At 39.1% G+C, this 23,859-nt stretch overlaps 1 protein-coding gene across 1 annotated transcript in view; it reads right to left on the bottom strand.

The window, feature by feature from the left end:
* Window positions 1-7,354: 7,354 nt before the first annotated feature.
* DNAAF6 (dynein axonemal assembly factor 6) overlaps window positions 7,355-23,859 on the bottom strand; it is a 69,745-nt gene continuing 53,240 nt past the window's right edge. Inside the window, exons 6-7 of the mRNA XM_051967819.1 lie at window positions 17,528-17,613; window positions 7,355-8,347 (exon numbers count right to left, since the gene is read on the bottom strand). Coding sequence (XP_051823779.1) covers window positions 8,218-8,347; window positions 17,528-17,613 — 216 coding nt within the window. The 3' untranslated portion in view covers window positions 7,355-8,217. The remainder of the gene's footprint in view (window positions 8,348-17,527; window positions 17,614-23,859) is intronic.

Raw genomic sequence — 23,859 nt, forward strand, 5'->3', positions numbered from 1 at the left:
TGAAGGATATAATGATCTCCTGGTCCTGCTCATTTCACTCAACAGCAGGTCATGTCTCTCCAGGCCTTTCTGAAATCATCCTGCTGGTCGTTTTACGCAGATTTTTCAGATAACAGGAACACTCCGTCCCTAACTCCTGTGATGTGAAAGGGATAACTGCTTGTCTCTGAAACTTCTGTACATCCTATGTTTACCTTCTGGGGCCAAGCAGAACAAGTCTAATGTCTTTCACAGGAGAAATAATTATCATGTTCTTTCCACCTAAGTCTTCTCTTTTCCAAATTAAATATTTCCTACTAGAATAAAATAATCCTCATAGGAGATGACTTTGACACTGCCTTGAAATCATGACTCAGGTTGGCTGACAGCTCTGCTTAGAATTGGGCTTCTTCCAGGGGTATGGTTGAAATGAATAGCTGCTCAGTTCCCATACAACTATGAAATTCCATGATCTTATGTCCCAGCTTGAGGGGATTGGACTAAAATCTCTAAAAGTTCCTTCAAGCTTTAACATTTTATGATCTTATGTCAAAATGGCAGCCCTAAGTATATCAACGCACAAGATAATAACCACTTCCAAACAAATCCAACACCAGCGGAAGCATCAATTCCCAAAGACACGCCTCCCTAGAGACATATTTCTCTGACTTCTATCCTGGTCTGTCTGTATGGATCACAATTCCCTGATACCAGGTACAATGGTATCTTTGAACCCAAAGTTTTGCCTTTATTTTTACTTTTTTCTCCAAAGGAGACAAGTCCCAGTCATGCCCGGAAAAACAGCTTCTTGTCAGCGGGATCAGGGAGGTAGAAGAAGCTCTCACTCTCATCCAAGCAAAGTAAATAACCGAGTGCAGATGGGGCCATTAGGTGATGTAGTGGAGAGAGCACTGGGCTTGGAATCTGGAAGACTCATCTTTGTGAGTTCAAATATAGCCTCAGACACTTCCTGGTTGTGTGACCTGGGCAAGTCACTTCATCCCGTTTGCCTTAGTTTCCTCATCTGTCAAATGAGCTGGAGAAGGGAATGGTGAACCATTCCAGTAGCTCTGCCCAAAAAAACCTCCAGATGGGGTCACAAAGAGTGGGATAGGACTGAAATGACTGAACAACAACAAAACGGATGGGAGAGAAAGGCACTGATTTCAGGCAATGGGGGTTGTTCATGGAAGGTTGAATTGACTTTGCAATGTGTATGACGGTGAGATTACTGAACTTTTTTTTAATCTTGTGGAAGAGAAAAATTATCTAATGACTAATATATAAAATAAGAAACTAAGACCCAAAAGGAAAAAAGGGATTTGCCTTAAGTCTGGGGTGTCATATTTTCAGCTATCCTAATATTATTGCTGCCTACACTTATTGTATTGTTCTTTAATTTTTCCTTTATGAATTAAATGCTATGCCATTTGGGTCATATATGTTTAATATTGATATTATTTCGTTGTCTATAGCATCCCTAAAATAATGGAGTTTCTATTTATTTCTCTTTTAGTGCTGGGTAAATTTAGCTGAAAGATAAAAATAGAAAACAAAGAAAACTTCGGAGGGACTTAGACAAATTAGATTTGAAAAACTTCTGGTTTTTCTAAATGGGAACATTAGACTATATGTAGTTCTAACATTATACTGCAGCTTAACAAAAATTGATCCTGAGCTGTAAGACTTTATTTAAATGATTGAACCCGAAGAGTCATTATTGTTCTAAATCCACCCAAATGTATTATCTCCTGATTCTGTCTTTCACACAAACAGCTTGAGGAACTTTAAAAAATGCTCTAGATTCATTAATACAATCTTGGATCTTGTCTATTTTCCCCTTCCTCATCGTTTTGTTGGTTTGGCTTTGGGTTTTTGTTTTTTGAGAAGTCTCACTCTCAGATATCTTAATTCATGAAAGAAGTAAATGATGAAGTATATACACCCTCTGTATACTGAGTCAGAGAGGCCAGTCCTACTGCACACTCTTGCCTTAATCACTTTCTAGACATCTTTAATCACACCATCTACACCCAGGCCATCATCTCCCCTCCTTCCCCACTAGAAATTTGGACTCCCTTCCCCCCCAACCTCTTGGGCTTTGATAGACAAGCTTTAGCTTTACCTTACTGAATTCCAGGCCTCTACAACACTTTCTGGATATCTCTAGTCCTGTTACTAATCCTCCCCAACTCCCCTTTTTCCATCTGACTTTTAGGTCTTGTCTTCCTCCATTAGAATGTAAGCTCCTTGAGGGCAGGAATTGCTTTATTTACATTCACTTGTAACACCATCTCTTAGTACAACACCTAGTACATAAGCATTTAAGAAATTATTATTAATCTAGGTCTATCTAAGAGAAACGGTGTGGTACAATGGAAAGAGCAATGAATTTGGAATCACAGGACTTGAGTCTTGGGCTCTGCTACTACCTGTATGATCTTGGGCTAGTAACTTCCCCCCTAGACTTCAGTTTTCTCATCTGTAAAATGAGGAGGTTAAACAAGATGGTTTCTTGGGTTCCTTCCAATCCTAGATCTAGTTTCTCATAAGCCTGTCTCTATACCCATGTTTACCCATTCACTGTGACTCTAGATACTCCCAGGAGAGTATATACCTCTTCTCCTGGTGTAGAATATATACTTAGGAAGCATGGGCTTTTCTCATAAAGGGGAGTCTCCTGAGGTGCCCACTTCTCCCTAATGAAAACCATTATAAGACTCCTATCTTTCCTCCCACCAAGGAAATGTGTTCTCTGTAGCAGCCTTCCCCATTCTCTAAAGAAGGAGTGACCTCTTACAGCCCCTTCCCTCCTCCCACATGACTCTTCTATTGGCTCCTGGATGGCCAACTGAAGAAATCATTTCCTCCTCTTCTCTAAGATCTAGGTCTGGCAAGAGAGTATTTCTAGTTTTCCCATTTCTCATTTCTGTTCTTCCTATCTGAGAGACTTTCTTCCATTACCTTGTCCATAAAAAAATATTGGTTCATTTATAAGGGAATTTGGATTTAACCCTAACCCTAGTTCAAATATTATTTTTTTAACTTCTATTAAACAGACTTTTAATTCCCAGAAATCTCCTTGGGTCCTTAGATCCTTTCTCACCCAGATGATTTTTCTTTCTTCTCCTGTTTAGCCTTTGATTAGGGCAATACCAGAATACAAACTGAAATCTAATGTAATGGGCACACAGATAAGCCTCTTCCATCTTTTTTAGGGGAAACAGGCTATATACACTCATACCTATTCTATATTTTTGTTAGGTTACATAAAAGCTAAATAAAATAAAAGTCATATTAATAACCTATGTGCTTGTAGGGGAGCTAAGAGTCCTTTGTAGGGAGAATGAAGGAAGCCAGACACTAATTTTCCAGGTTTATCTGAATGAAACCATGCACCAGATTGATTTTGTGAGAGATCCCTAAAACTGCATCCAGATCTGTCTCTCCATCAATAGGACTCTGGCTCGGACAACAACGGGTTACAGAATTAGAAATGATTTTTATTTTATCTTACTTCGGTTACCTCCGTGAGCATTTACAATTAGAAGGTTGACTGAGTATGATCCTATACTAGAATTTGTTGCTTCATAGTCATTTACAAATTATCAATTGCCATTCTAAGAACTGATGGATGGTTCCATTATGGGATTAAATGGGAGAATCCATGATGCAGTCAAAAAATTCTTAAAATACATTATCTTGAAATGTTCAAGTTTGGAATTAGGAAGCCAAAAGTTAATCAGAGCGTATACAGGGCTACACAAATGCCCCTGGAGATTATAGGAAAGAATAATCAATCTTAAAGAAGGAGCAGAGGCTTAGTGACATGCTCAAGTTGTGATTTTAGGACTGAGTCTTCTAAATCAGTGGTTTCAAACTCAAAAAGAAAGGTGGTGGGAGAGAGCAGGGCACTAATCCACACACAGCAATCCCCGCAGACAGCATATTTTGATTTAGTTGGAAAATATAATATTGTCTCCATTTTATTGTATTTTTATTTATCTTGTTAAATATTTCCCACTTCCATTTACATCTCCTTCTGGCCACACTCATGAGTGTAGTGGGCCACATGGGGTCTGCAGGCTGTGTATTTGATACCTCTGATCTATAGAGTAGAAAAGGTTCACCAAAAATTAGTGACAAGAAGGAAATTGCTCCCATGTGTTCTCTTTTCTAGATTTGCATGAGTGGAGTTTGGTCTGTCACAAAAAGGATCTGTTTTTAAGATCTTTAGCTTTCCCAGTTCTAAGAGTTATGAACATGTCTCTCTTCCCCACCCCACCCCCAAATTACCTGTACTTATTTTGCATATCCCTACATGACAGCAGTCATCGCATGGAGCATGAGTAGGGATAGGTCCAGGGACACATGGACTCAATATGGAAGGAGGTGGTCTTCTGGGAAAATCTTGGGTGGTCCTATGATGGATAGAGTCCAAGAGGGTTGGGGGTAGAGCTTCATTAAAGCTGTATGAAAGAGGATTGGCCATTGAATTAGGAAGAGCTGCTCACTCAGTAGACTTTAAAAGAAAAACCTCTGTTTCTTCCTTCCTCTCTCAGAGTATATTGTAAGTCATATTCTCTTTATGTGACTTCCATAATTTAGTGTGCCCCCAAACACACACGCCTGAGTTAAGATGTTGGGCCTCCAGAGGTCTCTTCTCTTTGAGTTTTTTTTTTTTAACCTGAGTTTTTTTTTGAGTTTTTTTTTTTAACCTGAGCATAAGTATCAGAACAATGATTCTTAGAACTAGACTTCTCAGGAGTGATTACTTCAAGAATTCCCAGACTCCTTAGGTGGTGTTGGCCATACTTTAGGAAAAGGCTCTTTGTGGACAAGATGGCCCACAGCAGGCACATAGGTCTGGCTTGCTAGAAGACACAGAGCTTGAAGAAGACAGTACAGAGTGGAATCACAGGTGAAAAGCCAAATCAGCAAACCCCAAAAGTGTAACATTTAATAGTTGTATGACCTTGGGCAAATCATTTAATTTTCCAGGCCTCAGATTCCATCTGTGTGATGAGGTGGTTGGATCCTGATGATCAGATCTTGATCTATCATCCTATGAATCTTCCAAATGAACATGACAGTGGTTCTAAGTCACTGCTTTATGTATAAGGATTTTGCTTTTGTTGTCAATACATGCTTGAGAGTCTTTTTTGTGGAAGAGACAAATAGCTGTTCCATACCTGATTTATATTATATATAATATAATACGTAGCTTTCTCCTGTCACCTTTTGGGGGAGATCCTAGACATTAACCAAACTTAAGTGCCAAATTATTTTCTCCAGGGCCCTGGGATGGGAGTTAGAGTAGAAGAATCTGATGCCCCTCTTTAAGGGGATAGGCTCTCCAAGAATTAGAGCTTAGAGTAACCCATTAATGGTAAAGAGGGAGGATGGGAAATATCCCAGGCCTCCCACCCCTCCACTCCCAGGAACCAACAGTTGTTTTTTGTGCTTGTACACTTATATGTGCATATTGCAGAGATGTTTTGCCAGCATGGGTCCGCCAGGTTAAAGTGACCACCTAGGGGCTCTGGGGTCCAATTTTGGTTCCAAGGTGGCCCAGCATTGAAAGGATTTTGTGATTTAATATAATGTAGTTAATTCTACATGGTCCCAGTAGAGACAGGATTCTCCAGTCCTGAACCTGCTTCAAATTACTTGCTGAAAAATGTTTGTGGCAGCCCTTTTTGTAGTGGCCAGAAAATGGAAACTGAGTGGATACCCATTGCTTGAGGAATGGCTGAATAAATTGTGGTATATGAATGTTAGGGAATATTATTGTTCTGTAAGAAATGACCAGCAGGAGGATTTCAGAAAGGCCTGGGGAGACTTACATGAACTGATGCTGAGTGAAATGAGCAGAACCAGGAGATCATTATACACGGCAACAACAATATTAAATGATGATCAATTCTGATGGATGTGACTCTCTTCAACAATGAGATGAACCAAATCAGTTCCATTTGTTCAATAATGAAGAGAACTGGCTACACCCAGAGAGAGGACTATGGGAAATGAGTGTGGACCACAACATAACATTTCCACTCCTTCGGTTATTGTTTGCTTGTATTTTTGTTTTCCTTCTCAGGTTTTTTTTTACCTTCTTTCTAGATCCAATCTTTCTTGAGCAGCAAGAGAACTGTATAAATATATATACATATATTGGATTTAACATATACTTTAACATGTTTAACATGTATAGGACTCCCTGCCATCTAGGGAAGGGGGTGGAGGGAAGGAGGGGAAAGTTGGAACAGAAGGTTTTGCAAGGGTCAGTGCTGAAAAACTACCCATGCATATGTTTTGTAAATAAAAAGCTATAATAAAAAAAATTACTTTCTGAGTTTCTCTTGGTAGAAAATAGAGTGGCACTTTATCCCAAGGCCCTGAAGAAGTTCCTCAAGGATAAATGATCATGTTGTCTCCCTCAAAAGAACACTGAAGCCAGGAACTGCTCCTAGCATGGTGCCTGGCACACAGTAGGGGACTTTAAAATTCCCATTAATTGCTTAATAAACCCTATCACTCTAAAAGTCTGAATATTTCTCTTTAAAAATAGCAAGCCCTCTGAATTGTCAAAAATGACTACTTCTGATCCCAAGGACAGTGAAGTAGGATGATTTCTAGATGGCTATAAATCACTGAACTAAATTACATTGTTCTTGAAGCTCAATTTCATTACATAATTAATACAGAACCATATAAGCAATGCCCAATGCAATTTGGCCTGGAAATGCTGTCTTCTCTTCCAGGGACAAAGTGTACCCAGTCATCCAGCTCACCTTACTTGAGTGATAGTCCTTCTAATTAGGACCAGCACATAAAATAGGGGGTGGGGTAGTATATTTCCCACTGATTCATTGCTATTCTTTGGAGGAGAGAAATGCTTACCCAGAGCTTATACTTTGGGGCATAATCCAAATAAACTCTTAAAATATTGCCTAGATTAAAAAGAAATGCTAAAACCACAATGCAGGTAGAGTAGGTTACCCTTTTGATCCAAATCACTTCAGGGACTTAAATAACTCCCGCTCTACTTAGCCACTTAATCTTTGCTTCTCTTTTGTCTCCTCAGAAGACAGTTACCAGGCTTATTTCAGTTTTAAATTCCAGAGAGCTCTTCCTGCTTAAGCACAGCCAATTGATCACAGTCCCAGTCCCGCTTGGTTCTCTACTTGACCTAATCACAGCCTAGATCCTTGCTGGCCCCTCAGCTGAAGGGGCGAGCTATCTCCAGGACACATCTGTGGAGTCCTGATTTCCCCTGGCACTTGTGGGGAAAGGATGATCATTGCTCAATTGTTCACTTTCAGTTTTCTCAATTTACTCTCTAGATTGAAGAAAAACATGGAAGAAGTGCCCATTTTGGAAGACGAGATTTCTTTTATTGCTAACTTGTTAATGAAGGATCTGATGGATGGGGATCCATTTTTATCTAGAGATAGACTTGAACAGTTAACAAGAACGGGGTCAAAAGACTAACACACATCACTAATTATGAAGAAAGATCGGAAATGAGGGAGACATAGACAATTGGTAAGAATGCCACTTGTTTCTCTAACTGCTTTTCAGAAAACCACAATCTAACACAGAGATTTCCTCCCCGCCGCCCCCCAAAAAGGCACTGGTAATAATTATAAGGCTGCCTAGAAAAAAAAGTTTTAAAAATGTTTTTAAATGCAATTAATAATAAATACTTCAAACAGATCCAAATCACTCAAAGATTACAGCTTCGTACGATAAAAACACTAACACTTAGAAACAGAATGGCCCCCAAAGTTGGAGTGCAGTTTTAAATTTTTAAGCTTTATCTGCACTAGAACTTTTGGGACAACCTGTATACCAACTGTAAGAACATTTCAACTACTTTATCATAAGCCAAATCTATACAGTTTAACCAAATAGCAAAGAAATAAGGCCGCTTTATTTTGGTTTTGTTTGGGCCATCCTAAAGGCCAATTTTTGAGCAATGGCTTATGTCACTGCATCTTTCATTGGTTTGAGTCTGCAAAACATTGTCTAAATGAATTTTATGGTCTAAACATTTCCATTGCTCTAAATACTAGATTGATCATGTTGACATCTAATCAGTTCCTTAGTGATCACCCCAGTAAATGGATGATCTTGTCGCCAGCAGAACCATTGAGTATACAAGGAGTTTTCCTAGGACTCTGATGACACTTCTAATCTTATTGGACACTGTCTTATCTTACCCCCATTATGATTTCAGAAAAAATTAATGAAATCAAACTCTCTTTTCATGGTCAAGACGACTTCAAGGGTCTCCGTTTCTGTGATAAAACTTGCTTTGCCAGTCTTGCTGTCCACAGGATGGGGAAGATGCAGGAGCAGCTTACTAAAATATAGGAATAAATGTGTTAGAAATGGTTCCTTAAAACTGAAACAAAAATGAGAAGTTATTTCCTTCAGAGAAATTCAGAGAAAAAGAAACTATGAATGATCAGAGTAAGGTGAAGATTCACGTGTGAGGTTTCACTTAACTGAGGAATAATTTGTCGTGAAGTTTGGGTAACACATCCTCAGGCTAAGATTGCAGTTTTCATGACAGAACCATCCCAACTGTAACTTTTGATTAAACCAAATCTCTTCTTCCCTGCTATCTCTTAGTCCTAAATCACATCAATCTCTGTCCTCTGCCTCCACTATACCCCACTGATGGATCCTCGGGAATCCCTGTCTATTAACAAACACCCATTCATGCTAGTTCTCTTCCTCCCATAATCGACCTTATCACTTTTCTTTTTTTTTTTAATAGTACTTTGTTTTTCCAAATACATACAAAGATAGTTTTCAACATTCACCTTTGCAAAACCTCATGTTCCCAATTTTTCTCCCTCCCTCCTTCTCTCCCCACTCCCCAAGACAGCAAGCAGTCCGATTAAGTTAAGCTTGTTATCACCCTTCTTTAATGCTGGCTATTCCCCTGGTATCGCCACGCTAAGAAGGACAGGGGAGACAGCCATCATGTCTTACTGCCCACGGTCTCTTTCATACCCTCTGTGTGCCATTTTCCTCTGTTGAGGTTCATGCCCTCCAGCTAGCTCACCTTGTCCAGATGCATGGAGCCACCATCAACCACCCTTTGTGTCTTTCTCCTCCCTCAGCAAGTTCAGTTCTAGGCTTTCCTTTCCACCCAAACTCGTTCCTTATCCTTAATCACTTCTACGTTCATGCTGATGACCATTTGAACACCCAGTTAACCTCATTAACTGCCAAGACCTCCACTTCCACTGCACTCCAACCACTTGTAGGAGTCACATCCTAAGGTTGCAGGTACAGCATGGATTAAAAGGCGATTTTACCTCCAAGATCTTCAACTCTGAAACTCGCCTAACTGATTGCCATCCTTGGACCTCGGACCTCTCCTTCAATTCACTCCTTCATAAACCTGCTCTTTACTCTGAGGACCACAGAAAGACAACCTCTCTGAGCCCTGGTTTCTGTAAAGTGGGGCTAATAATAGCTGTAACTACCTCATCCTTTCCTGCCCTTTCTCTATACCTCAGATATATCTGGAAATATCTTCTGGATATCTTAATTCAACCTCTTCCTCTTTGGCCTTCCTAGTGAAGGCCAAAGCCTTCCCCAGTAATCTCAATCTCATCTGATCTCCCTTTCAGGAACTTACTTAATAATTCTTTCCTCTTCATCCCTTTCCTAGCAACTGCTTCCTTCCCTGTTTGCTACAAACATCCTTATGGCTTTCATATTCTCCAAGAAGCATTCCTTTGAATTGAATGTTAAGAAAATAGAAAGACCAAACTTTATCCCAAGGAAGAGACAAGTAAAGACAGTTTTCCCTCTGCCTCTGCAGAGGTTGGTTCCATCAGTGTGGGATACTGTATGTCAATGTAGATCTTTTTTTACTTTTCCTAATTTTTTCCTCTTCTTTCTCTCTTTTCTTTCTTCCTTCCTTCCTTTCCTTGTTTCTCTTCTTTCTTTCTTCCTTTTTGTGTTGTTATAAGGGATGGTTCTCTGGAAAGGGAAAGGAGGAAGGATACGGAGGAAAATCTAGGGGATGTAAAAACAAATTATAATTTAAAAGTCAGTTTTTAAAAATCCTCCTTTGACTCTGCCATTTCCACAAAATATGGCAGATATATCTACTCCCTTTGGTAGCTAAATTCCTAAAAGGAGGCATCTGCTCCATCCAATGCCTCCACTGATCCCCCCTTAGCCCTTTGCCATCAACTTCCTATGCAAGTCATCTCTTTAATGGGCTTACTTAAAGGTTATCCAAGACCTTCTGCTTACTAAATCTGACATCTGTTTCTCAGTTGTCTTTCCCCTTAACTTTTTGGGAGCATTCCCTCCTTCTGAATTCTATCTCCTCCCCATGATTTTCCTCCTATCTCTCTGAACACTTTTTCTTGGTCTCTTTCACTGTCCCTTAACTGTGAGTTCATCTCAAAGCTCTGTCCTCAATATCCCTTGTCAGTTCATCACCATCCTCCACTTTCTAAGTATGCTTTCCTCCCCCCAAAAAAACCCAAACAAGCTTCTGTGTTATGTACTCTTTTCTCTACAAGCTCTCTTTGTAATGTCATCTCCTCTATAGGTTCAATTATCATTATTATTCCACAGATGACTTCGAGATTCCAGTAACAAACATTCCCCAGAGGGAAAAGGACCCACATGTACAAAATGTTCGTAGCAGGCCTTTTTGTAGCGGCAAGGAACTGGAACCCCATCAGTTGGGGAATGGTAGAAAAAGTTCTGGTATATGAATGAAATGGAATATTGTTCTATAAGAAATGATGAGCAGATTTCAGAAAAACCTGGAAAGACTTACAGGAACTGATGCTGAATGTAGTGAGCAGGACCAAGAGAACATTGGACACAGCAACAACAAGATTATGCAATGATCAACTGTGATGGATTTGGCTCTTTTCAATAATGTGATTCAGGCCGATTCTAATAGACTTGGGATGGAAAGAGCCATCCGCATTCAGAGAGAGAATTATGGAGACTGAATGTGGATCAAAGCATAGTATTTTCCCTTTTGTTGTTGTTGCTGTTGTTATTTGTTGGCTTTTTTTTTCTTTCTCATTTTTCCCTTTTGATTTGATTTTTCTTGCATAGCATGACAAATGTGGAAATGTATTTAGAGAAATTGCACATGTTTAACCTGTATTGAATTGCTTGCTGTCTAGGGGAGGGGGAGGGAGAAAAATTTGGAACACAAGGTTTTGTAAGGGTGAATGCTGAAAACTATCTCTGCACATCTTTTGAAAAATAAAAAACTTCAATTAAAAAAAAACAACATCCCCCAGAAGCAGATAAGTGGCATAGTGCATAGAGTGCTGGGTTTGGAGTCTTTTGACTCTTTTAACATAAGTTAAAATCCAGCCTCATACACTTACTAGCTATGTGACCTTGAGCAAGTAAGTCACTTAACCTCTGTTTGCCTCAATTTCCCCAACTATAAATTAGCACTCATTTACCTCAAGGTTGTAGGGAGGATCAAATGAGATAGTTTTTGTAAAACGTGCTTAGCACAGGTATAACAAGCACTTCAAAAATCCATATTCCCTCCCTTGAAATCCACATTTTTCAATTGCCTTCTGTACAGCATCATATGGTTATTGTAGCCAAACCTCAAACTCAACCTTTCCATAGAGGGAAGAGTGCCGGCTCTGGACTCAGAAAGCCTGGTTTTGAATCCCATCTTCTATCACTTTTTGTGTGACTTTAGACAAGACATTTCTCCCCTCTGGGCCTCAGTTTGTTAGTCTGTAAAACTGGGGGGAAGAGGGTTAGACTGTGTGACCTTCAAGGTTTCTTCTAGTTCTAAGTGTATGATCTCAGTTTCATGGATTCTTCCTTTCCCCAGACAAATCCGCTTCTGACAAACTCCAGTGACTCAACAATATCTCTGTTTTCATTTTCCTCTACTGACAAAGCGGGGTCCTTATCATTTTTCTCCTTGACTATTATAAAAGTCTCCTAAGCCTCAACCGCTCCTCCACTCCCCTTTCTCTCCAGTACTTCCTACATATCATAGGATATTGTTCTGACTGCAGCATTTCCCTATTCAAGAATAAGTTGTTGAGTCATTTCAGTCATGTCCAATCCTTCAAGACCCCATTTGGGGATTTCTTGGCAAAGATACTGAAGCGGTTTGCCATTTGCTTCTCCAGTTCATTTTCAGATAGAGAAACTGAGGCAAACAGGCCGAAGGGACTTGCCTGGAGTCATACAACTAGGAAGTATCTGAGGCCAGATGGGAACTCGGGAAGATGAGTCTTCCTGATTCCATGCTCTGTACAGTGCAATGCCTTCTAGCTGTCCCAAGAATCAGTTGTAGCTCCCTACTGCCTCTAGGATTAAATGTATATTCCTCAGGCTGGCTTTTAAGGCCTTCTACAATCTGCTTCCAGCCTACTTTTCCAGGCTTACTCCCTAGCCACTCTGTATTTTGAACCATGACCCTCACTTGATATGCTGTCTCCCACTTCTCTGAATCCCCCATGCCTAGAAGGCACTCCCTCCTCATCTTTGTTTCAGAAACCTTATCTTTCTTCAAGATGAATCCCAGGGACCATCTCTTGTGAAAGAGCATCCAGCTACAAGAGGACTCCCTTTCTCCTCAAGGGAATATCTGATCTTGAATCTCCCCTTTCTCCCAACTCACTACCTTGCATTTTATATATGTGTACAGGTCTGGGGATACGACATATACATTTTTCGAAGTTAAAGTTAGGGTCCTGTACATCCCAAGTGCTTAATATGTACAAGAATAAACTGGTTTGCCCCATTAGTCCTCATAATAGCATAGAAATGGAATGAGTCAACTCGTCGGCCTGGGCTGACCAGGCCCGTTGGATCAAAGTTGAACGTCTGAAAGGTTCCGTGTCACTGCGGCCCGAGTCCTCACCAGAGAGCTAACAACTGAGACTCGGTTTTGGCTTAATTACAATACCAGACTAATGAAAGTGTTTCTATTTTCTTGCTGCTGGCTCTTCTGACTCAACATTGATCAAAAAAAAAAATCTCCCTGATAGATTTCTGGATTTGTTTGCAGTTAATGGCCGAGTTGTCCAGCATGGAGCACTTTAGCTGCAATGTGGGTGATGAGACAGCCATCATTCTGTCATAGTGCTGTGTGTCTGAATTATGCATAGGCCTGGCAAATAGAAGACTCTAAAGAAAAATAAATGTTTGCAGCACTTATGGCTCAGTTTTCTCTGATAAAAACAACATGGACTGATGATTTTTTTTTTCTAGAGGCTACAAGATTTCCAATCCCTAAAAGAAAATGCTATTTAAAAAAAAAGTATTAAGTTGAGTGCTTGAATTGAGTATTACTTTATAAAAACAAAACACTTGCAAATCAATTCCCTCTTCAATCATCTATGCAGACCTAAGTGCAGGAGCTCTTTCTCATTAGAAATATTGATTGGACATCTCAAGTTTCTAAAGGTGACCTTTTCTGTGAGGCTTTAGCTACTTGAAAAGTTACAGTGTAGGAGAAAGAACTCCCTCTACAGGCAGCAAATGCTTTTGCCCCAGAAAAAAACAAAAACACTTGCGTGATCTGTAAAATTATGTTGCTGTGATTCATATAAAAGGGCATCAAAATAAATCAGTGAGCAGATATGTACACATGCACCTTTTCAAATCTGTTGCTCATAATATAGGTTCTATTAAAAGTGGGGTTTTCTTTAGCTTTTCTCCTATAAATAATGTTTTAAGAAAAAAACCTAAAACTCAAAAGTGGAGTAAATTATTCTCTTCAATCAAAATCAGTACATATCCACTGTAAAAAAATTAGTTGAAGTACTAATGTCGATGATAACATGGATTTCTTTGTCTAGAGAGACCCACTCCAATGGACAGCCCCTGTTAGAGTGAGAGAGCTTAACTACTCTTTCTGCTTTGGTAATTTCAACCAATTTAGACTTTTAGGAGAGAAGTACATTTGCTTGTTGTTTTTTACTGGGTGATGACCAAACTAAAATTAATATTTAAGTGCGACAAAATTCTATTAAATATTTAGCAAGTAAAATCTTCTCTTCCTCCAAGATGAAGCTCAAGTACTACCAACATGGGGCAGAGAATATCTCTTAACCATCTTTGTTTTTCTACACAGAGCAGTCACTCAATAAAATATGAACAGAAGGAAGGAAAGCAAATGCTCACTTCACCATAGAATCACATTTGAAAGGATTCCTGTACTATGGACTTGGACGTTGTCTTTAGGTTAAGATTCATCATTCACTTTGTCCTTAAGTATGGAACAATGATGGACAATGTGACTGATGGTCTCCACATGTTTGGATGGATTCCTCACTCAGTCAACCACAGGGGATACTCTGGAAGATGATGTACCACGTTACAGAAGGACCGCAAGTCTGTGATGGTGGAAGCACTCCAACCCCCTGTCCCCAGGAAACTATGAATCCTTGAAGAGCTAACGCATTGTTCTTTAAAAGTTTCTGTTCAGTTGTATGCAGGAATACTACATTTATACTATTATATTATATACATGTATATTATTCATATAATAATATGAAGAACAACTGTGAATAACTTAGCTATTCTCAGCAATACAATGATCCAAGACGGTTCTAAAGGACATATGATAAGGTGTTGTCCATCTCCAGAGAAAGAATTGGTGGAGTCTGAATGCAGATTGAAGCACACTTTTTCTTTACTTTTTAAATCTTCCTTGGGGTTTTTCGGTCGTTTTTTTCTTTCACAACATGACTTACATGGAATTGTGTTTTGTATGACTACACATGTATACCCTCTGTCAAATTGCTCGCCTTTTCAATGAGAGGGAGAGAATTTGGAACTCAAAATTTGAAAAGGATATTAAAATTGTTTTTACATGTAATTAGAGAAAAATAAAATATTAAACGTTTTAAAAGAGTTTCTGTTTCAGTAATCTAAGGTCAAATATTTAACATTTTCTCTACTGAAACGATGTGAATATTAGCAATGATATTCAAAGATGAAAATCAAAAACTGTACACAAAATTTAGAGAGTTGCATAGTTCAGGTTTAGCGATCCTAGTGCCATAGATCAATCTTGCTATGGCCAGATTTCATATTATGTAGTTTTAATTTCATGTACTTAGTAGATTAGGGAAGTGATTGGTTTCTATATCCAGATGATAAACACATGTGCATTTTCTAGAGCCCTTATAGGAACTTAAACTTCAGACAAACTGGAAATAGCCTCTGAGTTTTGGCTTGCTGTTTCAGAGGTGTGTCAAACTACAGGAAGCTCTCAATTATTTGCATTAATGAAGAGCGACCGTGGTGTAGCTCCTCAGCTTGGATCACTGGGTTTTTCCTGATTATGGTCAAATACACAACAATGTACTTAGACACAAGCAGAGATTCACGTCACCAATCTGAGACTGTGATGGTTGATTTAGGTTTCAAAGAATTCCCTGCTGAAAGCAATGAAACAGAATAGGTGTTCAGATCAGTGAACATTTTGAAAGCAATGTTTGAATTGTGGAGAATCTTAAGTTCAGATAATGGAGAGTTGACTACACCAGGACACTAATGTACATGACATGCTTTAGAAAACCTCATTTGAATTTTCTTTAGCCTTTCTTCTTTTTCTTTTGTGGCGCCACAGTTCTCTTTTATTTTCCTGACTCAGTTTCCCTAATTATCCTGACTCAGTCTCCCTAAATTGTCCTGCCTCGGTTTCCCTAATTGTTCTACCTCGGTTTATAATAGTTCTACTCAATCCTGCAAAACCACCCCTCCCTCTTAATCAGAATATTTGATAAGGATAAAAGATCTTATATTTTAGAATATCAGAATGTCTCTCCCCATCCCAAGCTATTAGAATATCGTCTTATCAAGATGTCTCTCACCATCTTTGGGGAGAGACAAAATGTCATCCCCATCTCCAGTGGCTCACCCCACCCTGTCAGAGTCCCGTTCCCACTCTCAGCACCCTGACTCCATCCCTGCCTCAGTCTACTCCCTGCGTCTGAGCCATGTGTATATATGTCATTGAGAACTCGCATTGTTTGCTGGATTCTTGGAGACGATAGTCTCATTCAGCCCTGGGACCAAAACATGGATCCATTTGGTCCCAGTAAATCTCTCCCTTTTTAAATAAAATATTAAATATTCTCTAATTTCTATCTTGCCTCAGTTTCTCCAGCATTACCCTTTCGGCCTTCTTTTTAATTGATTCTATTGTTTTTACATTCTCTTCCTTTTTAAATCTCTGCATCTCTTGGCTCCCCTACCCAGGTAACCCTACCTTATAACAAAGAATTAAAAAAGAGAAAAAAAAAGCAACTCAGCAAAGCTGACCAACATATAGACCCCATCTGACAACAGATACACAGAGTCCCTCCCATGCAAAGAAGGGATGGAGAAGCGTTTTCACATTTCTTCTTTGAGTCTAAGCTTGATCATAATAATGCCACAGCCCTCATTTTCACTGTGTTGTTCTTTCTGTCTAAACTATCATTGTCATTGTATATAATGCTTGTCTAGTTCTTCTTTCTTAATTCTGCATTAGTTCATTTAAGCCTCCCCAGGCTTCCTTGAATTATTCACATTTGACATTTCTGTCAATATGGTATCATTCCATTATATCTATGGACCACAACTTAGCCATTCGCCAACTGATGGCATCTACTTTGTTTCTAATTCTGTGAATGTTTTGGTGAATGCTGCAGAGATGAAGTCCTAGGGTGTGAAGGAATAGAAGGCTGCATGTACCGATAAGGCTGATGATCAGTTTTGCTATTTGCTTTTTTCTTTTTCTTTGTTAATCTTTGTTACAATTGAAGGTTCACTAGATAGGAGATGGGGGAAAAGGATACACTGGAAATGATTGTTTAAAAAGTATCATGCAAAATGTGATTCTTAACATTTTTGTTTCAAGCAGTTGCTGACAGAATTGGACTTTGCTGATGCTAATAAAATGTAACCATTAATATATATATATACACAAACTTTAAAACCAGATTTTCCATCTACACTAGTCCAGTAGAGAATTTGTAAGAATTCACGTACAATGATTAATAACTTTCAAGTATCTTCACTTAGCATTTGTCCTGACAGGCCAATTAATTGCAATAAATGATAAGGTTTAAAAAAAAAAGAAATCTAAATTCTTCCAAACATGCTGACATTATGTAAACTAAATATCTAAATAACTAAAAAGTTTGCTTTCTAGTAGGATGCCTTGGCATAGTATAGACATGGCCTTTCCTTAGGTGCCAAAACAAAATCACACTATATATTTTAAATAAAAAGATATCAACTGTCTACACCAGTGGTTCTCCAACTTTTGTTTTCAGTATCTTTATCCTATTAAAAATGATTGAGGATCTCTCCAAAGTGTTTTTGTTTATCTGGATTATATTTGTAGACATTTACCATATTGGAAATAAAAACTATTTTTGAATTTGTAGACGCTCTAAAAGGGTTTCAGAGATCCCCAGGATTGTCTAGACCATACTTTGAGAACCACTGGTCTATACCATATTGATGGTATATGCTATTCTAAATGCCAGATTTAACTTACTGCTTGGGGGTACGAAGATCAAGAATTTTTTCATGGATATCCAGAGCGACGTCAGAAGTCTTGGTACCTGGCAATTTAATTTTAACCTGAAAGAGAAAATGATAATGTTCTTTTAATTTGAGAGTTTTAGAGCTTTCCACATGAGAAACTTATTTGGACGCTGCCCATAAAAGATTGTGGGACTACTTCTCTAGGACTGAGCCAAAGCTTAGGGGGAAAGGGAGACTTTGCTGAGAAACTTTAGACTGGGAGTCCACTGTTAGATGAAAGTCTTTGTACACATCAAAATATTTGTTAGCAGCACTTTTTGTGGTGGCAAACGACTAGAAATAAAGTAGGTACTCGATGATTTGTTGTCCAGTCATTTCAGTCATGCCTAACTCTCTGTGAACCCATTTGTGTCATTGGAATGGTTTGCCATTTCCTTCTTCAGTTCATTTTATAAATGGGGAAACTGAGACAAATAGAGTTAAGTGACTTGCCCAGAGTCATACAGCCAGTAAGTGTGAGGCTAGACTTGAACTAAGAAAGATGAGTTTTCCTGGCTCCAGGCCCGGTGTTCCATCCACTGCAGCAGCACCTTAGCTGCCTTGCTCATTGACGGGAGATGGTTGTGATTATGTGAAATGATAAATATGAAGATCACAGAGTGACCAGCAAAACAATATGCACGGTAACTACAACCACGTGAACGGAAAAGACAGCAACAATAATCAAAACTGAATCTGTGAAATTACAACGACCAAGTTTGTCCCCAAAAAAGAGATATGAGAACATCTCTGTCCCTTCTTTCCCTCCTTCCTTAGCAGAGATAAAGGGCTATAAGTATGGAATATTATATATAATATCAAACTTTTTCAAAGTGCTGATTAATTTTGCTGAACATTTTTTCCTTCTTGTTTCTTTCTGGTTACAAGAGATGGCTCTCTGGGAGGGAAAGAAGAAAGAATACATTTGAAAATGTAGATAATATAAAAACAGGAGGCATTCAAATTTTATTTCACACCAAAAATCCAACTGTAATACTATTGAAAAATGATTAAATTCAGACTAATTCCAATAGACTTGTGATGGAGAGAATCATCTGCATCCAGAGAGAGGACTGTGGAAACTGAATGTGGATCACAATAGTATTTTCACCTTTTGGTTGTTGTTGCTTGCTTTTTTTCCTTTCTCATTCTCCCCCTTTTGATTGGATTTTTCTTGTGCAGCATGATATATGTGGAAATATGTTTAGAAGAATCCCAATGCTTAATCCATATTGGATTGCTTGCTGTCTAGGGGAGGGGAGGGGAAGGAAGGGAGAAAGATTTGGAACACAGAGTTTTGCAAGAATGAATGTTGAAAACTATCCTTGCATGTATTTTGAAAAATAAAAAGTTATCATTAAAAAAATAAGATAACTGTAGACACAAATTAAAAAAGAGAAAAATGACTGAAAACCAAGAGTTTACAGCTAACTAAATCTCTTCTCTGGTGTAACTGAAATTAAAAGAGTCTCTCCCATATGAGGCAATTAAAGTTACAAGAAGAAAATGTAGTTTTAGGGTGTTTTTTGTGGGGGGGGAACAAGGAAAGTGGAGGAGGAAGCAAATTAACTCTGATGGGGCCACATTGTTATCATACAAGGTAGTTCTTTCCTTAATAGAAGATCTTAACAAAAAACCACCTCTTGAAATATAATGAGGCAGGCTATTAGAGACTTACCCTTAATATATGGAAAGTAGAGAGAGCTGCCAAATGAGCCCTATCTGATTGTACCAGGGATCTGACCAGGCCCATAAACCACAAATAGCTTAATAGGATTGACCAACCAATTTAAGGGATTAAAGTTACTCTCTTTGCATTAAGATGCAAACTGAATAACTTCTTTTTAATGGGAGGCTGGGTGAACCAAGGAGAACAGGCTGAAGTATCAGGGGGAAATTTCCAAGCTTTTCATCTTAACTTTCTGAATAGTTAATCCGCAAAAGGAAGAATACACTAAGTCTGACTGCAGTGTTTGACCCTGAGTCTGAATTAACCCTGGGATCCTGTGCTGGCCACAGGTCTAAAGCATGAAGCGCTGCAGGTTCTAACTATGGCTCTTCTCCATGGCTAAAGGGAAAAGAGGCCAAGTGAAGCTGTGGAGATGAGACAAGTGATGGAGCTGGGTCACTGCCTATAGGACTGAAGCCTATCAGAAATGATCCTGAAGGGGGAGGGAAACTGTTCCCTTTACTGAATCTGTGTTCCCTTTAAGATTATCACTCTGACACTGTATATTCCCTTTTAATCTGTGATCCCTTTTGGAGTGTCAGCCCTCCTGGGGAAGACATATCTCCCCAGATAAGTTATCTTTCAGGGATGCCAGAGCCTTTGATTCAATTAGAAATCCTGGTCAAAAAGCATCCCTTTGAAGTGTTGTTAATTCCAATAGGAGATCTGGGCTGGAAACCCTGGGAACCTGAGTCCTGAAGCCTCAAGACTCCTTTTAAAGGGCAGTTTCTGGACTTATTCCTTGCAGAGGCCCAAGGCCCCTGCCTGCTGAGAAGTCATTCTCTTCTCAGTGCCAGACTCCATTTCCCTAACAGGACTTTGCCACTATGGAAGTCAGTCTCTTAGCAAACTGCTTTCTATCCAACAATAAACTTTCATTTTTGCCATTAATATTTTGGGATAAGTGAATTCTTTCACTCTGAACCTGCAGGCCAACCAAAAGGGGATTTTAACAACTCTCTTATTGTCACTAATCTCATCACCACTGGGAATCGAGGGGATACTAAGTCATCAATCCCAGTCAGAGAAAGGAAGAAAGGAGACAGTCAAGATTCTGGTGTAAATCCAGACAGGGTCAATATGCTGAGAGAATCACAAAGCAAACAGAGACAAATACATGATCTTTGTTGAAAAGGATCAGACAACTGGGGAGAAACTCGAGATGCGTAAAGTTAGAGAAGCCATCCCAAATGTTCACAGGGACTATTTGTGTCCAACCTGTGGCAGAGCATTCCAAGCTTGTATTGGACACACTGTAACTCAATTCTGACACAGTGATATCATTTTAGTCCTCTTTGAGAATGAAGGACAACAACCGAGACCAACCAACCAAAGGACAGGGCAGAGTCCAAAGCTGGCTTGGGGGCCCACAGTCTAAGAGTGCTAAATCCTATCATACTAGAAGTCCAGGGGTAACAAGGAATTAGCGCATCAGAAATGTCTCAAGAGATTACTTGATTCAAAATCCTCATTTTATAGAATTAAAAAAACAAAATGGAGGTTTTAAGAGTTTGAGCAACTTGTTTGAGGTCACCAATAGTTGCTCAAGGTCAAATGGGGATTAGTATCCAGATTTTCCAATGCCCAAACCAGTTCTCCTTCCACCATATTATGTGCTTCTATTTTTATATTTTGTTATCATAACCGATCAGTGTGGGTGGATGCTCTCTGAAGCTCTTCCCTGATGTCTCATCCTAGACAAATCTTGTTTAGATCGTTCTCTAAATCTACTCAATCCATCAGAGAGCTTCTTCTGGGTCTTTTAATATTTTGAGGTTACCAGTGAATCTCTTCCAATGTGATTCCAGCATCAAACAATTCCCAGAGGGAAAAAAACCCACATGTGCAAAAATGTTTGTAGCAGCCATTTTTGTAGTGGAAAAAAAAACTGGAAACTGAGCAGATACATCAGTTAGGGAATGGCTGAATAAGTTATGGTATATGAAGATAAGGGAATATTATTGTTCTATAAGAAATGATGAGCAAGCTAATTTCAGAAATGCCTGGAAAGATTTACATGAACTGATGCTGAGTGAAGTGAGCAGAACCAAGAGAACATTGTACACAGCAACAAAATTGTATGATAACAAGTCCTGTGATGGACTTGGCTCTTCTCAGCCATGAGGTGATTCAAAGCAATTCCAACAGACTTGTGATGGAAAGAGCCATCTCCATCCAGAGCGAGAATTATGAAAACTGAACGTGGATCAAAGCATAGTATTTTCACCTTTTTTGTTGTAGTTGTTTGTTTGCTTGTTTTTTTTTGTTTGTTTTTTTTTTTTGCTTTCTCATGTTTTTTTTCCCCTTTTGATCTGATCTTTCTTGCACAGCATGATAAATGCGTTAATATATTTAGAAGAATTGCACATAATTAACTTGGATTTCTTGCTGTCTTGGGGGTGTGTGAAGGGGGAGGAAAGGGAAAAAAATTTGGAACACAAGAATTTGCAAAGGTGAATGTTGAAAACTATCTTTGCATGTATTTGGAAAAATAAAATACTATTAAAATTTTAAAATACTTGGGAAAAAAGACCCTGTGGCTGTAGGGGTAGATATAATGCTTTAGGTCAGTCTTTGTCTAAAAGTGAGTTTTTAATAGAGTTGATTTTTATCAGATCAAATGAGAAAGTTACCAATTGTCATATAAAAGAAGTCATATAGGGAAGGGAGTAAGTATTAAAATAGCCAGGACCAGGCACTGTGCTAAGCACTTTACATATTATCGCATTTGATCCTTGAAATCCTGTGAGGAAGGTGCTGTTATATGATAGGCAAATGCTCCAATACCAGTGAGTTAACATGCTTAGGATGATGATGATGATGATGACGACGACAACAACTACTACTACTAGGATTTTTAGAGCACTTTAAAGTTTGCAAAGCACTTTCCAAATATTATCATATTTAACCCTCACAATAACCCTGGGAGGTAAGTGCTATTATTAATCCCCATTCTATAGATGAAGAAACTAAGGCAAACAGAGATTAAGTGAATTGCCTAGAGTTACACAACTAGTAAGTGTTTGAAGTCACATTTGAACTCTGTGCTATCCACTGTACCACCTGAATGTAGAGTTCCTGAAATAGAGTTCAGTGATGACAATGTCACCTGAAAAAACTGGGGCCATCTATAAGCAAAAACATTTGCTCCTAATCACTCCCCTCTCTACATAATATACAAATGGAAGCCTAAAATTAGGATCAGGCCCAAGAACCGATTCCTAGAACAAAAAAGGAATAGAGGCTTATAGCCACTAGGTGGCACCACAATGCGGAGAACACAGGGCCTGGAGTCAGGAAGAACTGAGTTCAGATTTGCCCTCAGATACTTACTAAGTATGTCTGAATAAGTCATGGAAGCCCTGTCTGCCTCAGTTTCCTCATCTGGAAAATGAAGATCAACTCCCAGGGTTGTTGTGAGGATCAAATGAGATGATATTTATAAAGTGATGAGAAGTGCCTGGCACACAATAGGAGCTTAATAAATGCTTTTTCTTTCCTTTAATTACATTTTAAAACATATATTTCACCTCTTTTTAAGTTATTGCAATAGTTAGGTAAAAGGAATGAACAAATGTTAGTTCTCACATAAAAATATCTGAGTAGTCCATCCACTGAGTATTTAAGTTTTCTAAGGTGAGCTTTCATTAATAGTCTCCTCTGATGGTTTGATGTGACGTGGCAGGGTCTCTGGATTCTCAAAGTCTATGCAAGCAGAGTACAGCAGCTAGTGGGTCCTATTTTTATTGCTGATCTTCAGACATTTCCAGTTGTATCATACTCTCTATGTCCTCATACTAGAGGAGTATGCCATTTCCTTCTCCAACTCATTTACAGATGAGGAAACTGAGGTCAACAGGTTGAGGTGATTTACTCTGGGTCACACAGCTAGGAAGTATCTGAGGACATATTGAACTCAGGTCTTTCTGACTCCAGACCCAGCACTCTATCCATTGCAGCGCCACCTGGAGTTAACTGGACCAAAGGCTACCCTAGCCAAGTGTGTTGGCGGTTTGGCACTCAGTAATGGGTTGTTTGTTTTTCTCTCATAGCAATCCCCAAAGATCATCTACTATAGCAACAAGGGCTACCTCACCTCCTGCATGCACTCATGATGTACCTACCTACGCTAAGAAACTCACAAATCCTGATGCGTTCTTTAAATAGCAAAGAGCCCCAACTGCTCCCGTGGGCAGTTTATGGTTATCTTCTCTCCAACTTGATGTTAATAAACAACAGGCATGGGCTTCTCACTTGACCTCTAAACACAGATTATAAACTAGGACTTGCTTGACAAATATCCAGGCAGCGGTTCTGGACTCAGAGGACTTGACTTCATATCCTACCTCTGACACTTAGGACTTTGGCCAAATCACCTAACTTCTCAAACTCGGTTCCCTCCTTGGTAAAATAAGAGGCTTGGACAAGCTGGCCCCTGAGGTCCCTCCCAGTTCTAAACATTGGATAAATCACTTCTCCTCAGTTTCTTCCTCTGTAAAACAAGAGGGTTGGATCAGCTGACCTCTGAGGGCCCTGCCAGCTTGACATATATGCCATTGTCAGCTTTGCAGACA

Source organism: Antechinus flavipes, chromosome X (genome assembly GCF_016432865.1).
Source record: "Antechinus flavipes isolate AdamAnt ecotype Samford, QLD, Australia chromosome X, AdamAnt_v2, whole genome shotgun sequence".
Taxonomy (NCBI): Eukaryota; Metazoa; Chordata; class Mammalia; order Dasyuromorphia; family Dasyuridae; genus Antechinus; species Antechinus flavipes.